The 5,435-nt window shown below is 53.0% G+C and overlaps 1 protein-coding gene across 1 annotated transcript; it reads right to left on the bottom strand.

Moving 5' to 3' along the window:
• Positions 1 to 470: 470 nt before the first annotated feature.
• On the bottom strand, positions 471 to 4,410 carry CHP2 (calcineurin like EF-hand protein 2). Its single transcript, XM_005591472.4, has 7 exons — positions 4,284 to 4,410; positions 3,669 to 3,741; positions 3,474 to 3,554; positions 3,206 to 3,336; positions 2,961 to 3,022; positions 2,085 to 2,207; positions 471 to 1,875 (listed from the first exon to the last, which is right to left on the bottom strand). Exons 1-7 carry the CDS (start codon positions 4,348 to 4,350, stop codon positions 1,822 to 1,824), a joined length of 591 nt encoding a protein of 196 aa, XP_005591529.1. The 5' UTR covers positions 4,351 to 4,410; the 3' UTR covers positions 471 to 1,821.
• Positions 4,411 to 5,435: the final 1,025 nt, after the last annotated feature.

Raw genomic sequence — 5,435 nt, 5'->3', positions numbered from 1 at the left:
AGGAAGGAAGGAAGAAAAGAAAGAAAGAAAGAAGAAAAAAGGAAAGAAACCATTGGCATGCTAAGTAATGGCAAATGTCTAGCAGGTGGTGTGCAGATAAATGTTTAACAACTGGCTTTCCAGGAGGAAAAAGCCTTAACCTGTTGCACTTACCAATGTCTGTGGTGTAAATATTCCCACTATAGCCAGTTTCAAGCTACTAACACATCATTGAGAGCAGAGTTGAGATGTTATGAGCACAACTGGTTCTCATGTGTTGATACAAGACAACCAAAGACCAGATCTGGGAGGAAGAAAAACAGCAAGGCAGTTACAGCGTCTCCCACAAGTGCAACCAGAGTGCTCTGCTGCAGACAGAGTCTCATGGTTTTATGGGACATCCTGCTCCATTCCGTCTTATATCAATGTCTGAATTTCTTACCATGAAAACAAGCTTACTCTTAGACTCTTCGAACACATTCACACTCTAGGAAGTTATGTATTGTTTATTATTTTTACATCAACTCTTCCCTACCCCATCAAGCCCGATCATCCTAGCATGCACCCAGGAAATCAGCAAAAACCCATTTAAGAGTCCAGACTTCAACGGTCCCTCACAGTAATGGGCATCTCTTGTTTTGCCCAAGCAGAGCAGACCACTCATTTCCCCTTATTCTCCTAATTGTATTTCATTTTCCTTTAAGCAACCACTTTCACCCCATCCTGAATCCTCAGACCTTGTTTCCCTGGCTCTAGGAATTAGCATATGACACAGGCCTGGCCTGTGAACACTCAGAGCATTCCATTCCCCTAGAAGTAGGGATGAGACCCCAACCGGGTCAATGACTCTCTCCACTTGGAATTATTGGAATAAGAAAATCTCTTCCCACTGGGTTACTGGGTTAGCAGGATAGAAGCCTGGAGCTGACAGCGGTCATCTCCACCACTAGGAAAGAGCCTTCCTGAAAATGAGGCTTATGGACAGAAAAAGCTGAGCTGGGAGATGGAGAATAACTGGGGTCTGATGACATCATTTGTGCCCTTGGGTCCAGCTGTGCCTAAAGTAAGATATTTCCAGACTTTTTAATTACATGAGCTCTCAAAATTTCTTTCTGACTTAAGTCACTTTGAGTTGGGTTTTCAGTGATTTGCAACCAAAAGATGGCTGGCTGATTCACAGCTCTGAGACCAAATGAGCTGGACCTGGCATCATGTCTGTGGTCCGTTAGGAACCGGGCCGCACAGCACAAGGTGAGCGGCAGGCAAACTGAAGCTTCATCTGTATTTACAGCCATTCCCCATTGCTCACATTACAGCCTGAGCTCTGCCTCCTGTCAGATCAGTAGTGGCATTAGATTCTCATAGGAGCCCAAATCCTACTGTGAACTTCACACCCAGGGGATCTAGGTTGTGCGCTCCCTATGAGAATCTAATGCCTGATGATCTGTCACTGTCTCCCATCACTCCCAGATGGGACCATCTAGTTGCAGGAAAACAAGCTCGGGGCTCCCGTTGATTCTTCATTATGGTAGGTTGTATAATTATTTCATTATATATTACAATGTAATCATAACAGAAATAAAGTGCACAATAAATGTAATGCACTTGAATCATTCCAAAACCATCCCCTGTCACCCATCCGTGGAAAAATTGTCCCCGATGCCAAAAAGGCTGGGGACTGCTGAGCTAGACTTTAGTACACATCCTTCCAGCTTTCTTCCCTTGGCCCTAAATAGAGTTAGAAGCAAGAATACAGTTTATTGGCGCCCTGCGTCCATGGGGGCTTTGGATGAATTCCAAGGAGATACTGGTTGCAGGAGCAAGCCCAAGGCACAAAGAGAGTCACTTTAGGATCCTGATGCTCATTTTTTGCTCAACGTCCATCTTCTCTAAGGACTGAGGGGAAAACAAATGACAGGCAGATGAATGGAGACTCTCAACTCTCCACGCTCCCAACCTCCTCCCCCAGGATTCTACCCATTCCAGAGACCCCATCATTCCCAGGGAACCCCTATCTTTCCACCCTCCTCTGTTGAACATTTCCCATGTCTGTCTGCCCCAGGGACTCCTGATCTCAACTCCCCAGTCCCCAAGGGCACTCTGACCTTGGTGAACTCCACAAAGGACACAGCCCCATCCCCATCTTCATCAGCCTCCTGCACCGTGCGGTCAGCGATGTTCTCCAGCTGCTCTTCTGTCACCTGTACCCCGACCATCAGACGGAGAACCTGGGAGATGAGTGAAGAGGCAGCCAAAAAGAGGGGGCATGAAGGCTGCTACTCCCCCATCCCCTAAACCTTGCCCACCTCATCCCAAAAGTTATTACTAATTTTATAATCCATCCTTCATCCATTTTTCACCATATCCCCCCAATAATTTTCCCTACTGCTTCAACAACCAATCTCCTATCTCTCCCTCACCAACCCACACTACCCTCAGAATATGCTCAAACTCATTACCCAACTTTATCACCCAATCTCCCTCCATCCTCCACACCATTCTCCACCTCAACCACTAAGGGTTTCTAATACCATCCTCATTCCATCACATCTGTTCCAGAGTTTCTCGATCTTGGCACTATTGACATTTGGAGCCAGATAACTCCTTGTTGGAGGAGGATCTCCTGGGTGTTGCATGATATATAGCCACATTCCTGACCTCGACCCACTAGAAGCCAGTAGCACCCTCTCTCCCCCGTTGTGACAACAAAAAGCATCTCCAGATATTGCCAGATGTTCACTCCGGGAGCAAAATCATCCCCAGTTGAGAATCACTGATCTATTCCCAACCTCATAGTCAACTGCTTCCCACTCCGACTCCCAACAAACCCACACTCCAACTCCACCCATTCCCATTTCCCAATGAATACCCCAATTATCTGCGCCCCAGTTCCCCAATCATGCCACCCTATCTCTCACACCATTGCATTTAACCATCCCATCCTTCACACATCACATCTCTTGCTCTCGCTTTCTGCCAACCTGCAGCATCTCATGCCTGGAGATCTTCCCATCACGATCCAGGTCATAGAGCTGAAATGCATCTGCGGAGAGGGTGGGAGGGGGAAAGGAAGGTAGGTCTTCCCTGGCTCTCTTCCAGCAGAAGGCCACCCTGGAGGAGGGGGGAGGTTGTCAATGGGCTCAGGAAGGGAGTGGGAGCTTCCTGGAGCCTGTCCCTGGTGTAGGTACATCTGCGTTCTCACTTGGGCAGGTCCTCACAAACTCACAGTGAAGTTTGTTCCTTCTGCTGTTGAGAGGTTCGGGTTTCTTGGGGTCTTGGGTTTCTGTGTCCTCATCTTCTACAGGGCGAAAATGAGCCAGGACCCTGACAAAGCCTGGGAAATCAACTTGCTGGCTCCTGGGGAGACAGGGGGCAGAATGGAAAGAGGTGGTGGTCACCTTGGTCATCACTCTGCCTCAATCTCGAAACTCCCCTCCCACCCACTCACACGCCGGTTTTCCCGCCTCCACCTCCCGATGCCCAGCAGGCCTCACCCATCGGGGAAGAAGCTTTCTATAATGCGGTCTCCCAGGGGGTTCACGGCCAGCGCCCCTATCTGCTGGAGATCCATGCGGCTGCAAAGCCAAAGTTCAAAGAGGGTAAGGCAGAGATGCCAGATGGACAGTCAAAGAGGGACACGGAGTCAGAGAGACAGAGGACAGAAGTCATGAGGTCAGCTCCCCCCTCACCTCAGGTAGCCCTTCTTGTTCCTGTCCAGTGCCCGGAACCGGTGGTGCAGGCGGAGCAGGCTAGCTTGGGAGACTGCGGGAAGGAGAAAGGGGTGGTGTGTGACGCTGCGGGGCCCGCTCCAGAAACCCGCCCCAATCGGCCGGGAAGATGGACCAGGGACAGCGGGGCCTGGCTGGAAGGGGCGATCATCCCGGGGAATCAGGGGTGAAGCTGGCCGGGGTGGAGGGAGAGTGACGCGACCCCGCGAAGATCCAGGTTGGAGACCGGGGCGGCTCGCAACCTCCCGAAAACCAAAGTACCAAAGCCATCCCTTCCATCCGCCGTCAGCTCTGCCTTCAGCTTGTATCCGGGCTCGAGGACACCTGGGTGCCTGGATTTCTCCGGACTCCAACCCCGTGAACCCGGATCCTCCCCAAACTTGGAGGCTGGGACCCCTAGGTTAACCCGCCCCGAGCCCAGAGATCCCAGGCACTGGGGTCTTGGTCTTCCAGCTCCGGGGAGCCCCAGAGCCCAGACTTGTAAGTTCGTCCATCCTTCAACTCAACCCCTTCCCTAGCCCCGGACGCCTGAGTTCGCCCGGTCCCCTCCGCAGCCGCCGGTGCAGGCGCACTCACAGCCGGTCTCTCGCCGAATACTGTCCGCGTCGGGAATGACCGCGGCGTGGGAGCTGCGCGACCCCATGGCCGAGCTGGAGGCGGGAGGGCCGGAGCAGCCACCCAGACCCACGCGTTCTCTCCTCCTGCCGGAGAGGCGTGGCCGCCCCAGTGGCCCCAGGGGACGAAGGCCACAAGCCTGGCGCGCGGCCAAGCTCCAGAACCCCGGCGTGCCTCGCCTCCCACCCGCGACCCGGGCGAATGGAAAACAATGTCCAGGGTGGCGGGTCAGAGGGAAGCTGCGAACAACTGGCTGTTTCAGTTCCGAGATTTTGCCATCGGCGTGGGAGAGGCTGGTCGAGTCCCGCGCCCCGCCTTTCCACGCCCCCCGGGGCCGGTTCCCACGGTCTGCCCCGACTCCTGAGCCACCACCTCCTTCGCGCGCCCGGGCGCTCCCAACCTCAGGGCACTCCCCCGGCGGCGTCGAAGCCTGGGAGATCTGACCTCCTCTGTAGAGACCAAGCCCTGCTGGAAGGCGGGTGGCCTGTGGGGAGGAAATCCTCGGGGAGCGGGGAGAGGCGTCGAAGGACTCCCGAAGACAGAGAAGTGGGGAGGCGCGGTGAGATGAAGGGTGTGCGTTAGGTTAAGTAAAAAGAGCACTGGTTTGGGAGTCCTTATTGGAATCCCAGCCGTGCCCCTGACTCTGGGAAAGTCAGTGAATCTTGGTTTCATCCCTTTTGTTCGGTCCACATTGCCTTATCGTTGTTTAATTGAGCCAATGCTTAAAATTCAGGAGATTTAACCCAAAATCCATATTCTTGGCTTTTCCTGAGAAATCAGAAGTTCTGTCACCACCAGGCCCAGAGCTGTCTTCTGGCCACAGTCCCTCCAAGCCCAGTTCACTCCCTTAGGTACCTACTGACCCCCTAGAGCTCCAGACTGGGAATACTTAGTCCTCTGGCCGGCCCTCCAGAGCCAGGGGACTCCTTGGCCCCAGAGAGGGTTACAGACATCACTGGGACTGGGCTTAAAGCAAGAATGACAACAACAAGGGCTCTTGTTTACCACGCTTTGCTAAGCACTTTATGTGCATCCGTTCACACATTCCTTGTAGGCCCTGCTGGGCTGCCTTCTTCTGATTTTATGTGATGGAGGCTGCCGGGGGCAAGTTGT

This window comes from Macaca fascicularis, chromosome 20 (genome assembly GCF_037993035.2).
Source record: "Macaca fascicularis isolate 582-1 chromosome 20, T2T-MFA8v1.1".
Lineage (NCBI taxonomy): Eukaryota > Metazoa > Chordata > Mammalia > Primates > Cercopithecidae > Macaca > Macaca fascicularis.
Note: the sequence above shows the minus strand (reverse complement) of the source record. Positions and strands in the feature narration are given on the sequence as shown.

Bases quoted from the DNA above. Each gene is read 5' to 3' on its own strand.
- CHP2 (XM_005591472.4), bottom strand. From the start codon at position 4,350: ATGGGGTCGCGCAGCTCCCACGCCGCGGTCATTCCCGACGCGGACAGT. The intron at 3,337-3,473 runs GTGAGGCCTGCT...CTGTCTCCCCAG, and splicing joins GAAAGCTTCTTCCCCGATGG to GAGCCAGCAAGTTGATTTCC. The intron at 2,208-2,960 runs GTTGGCAGAAAG...CTCATCTCCCAG, and splicing joins CCAGGCATGAGATGCTGCAG to GTTCTCCGTCTGATGGTCGG.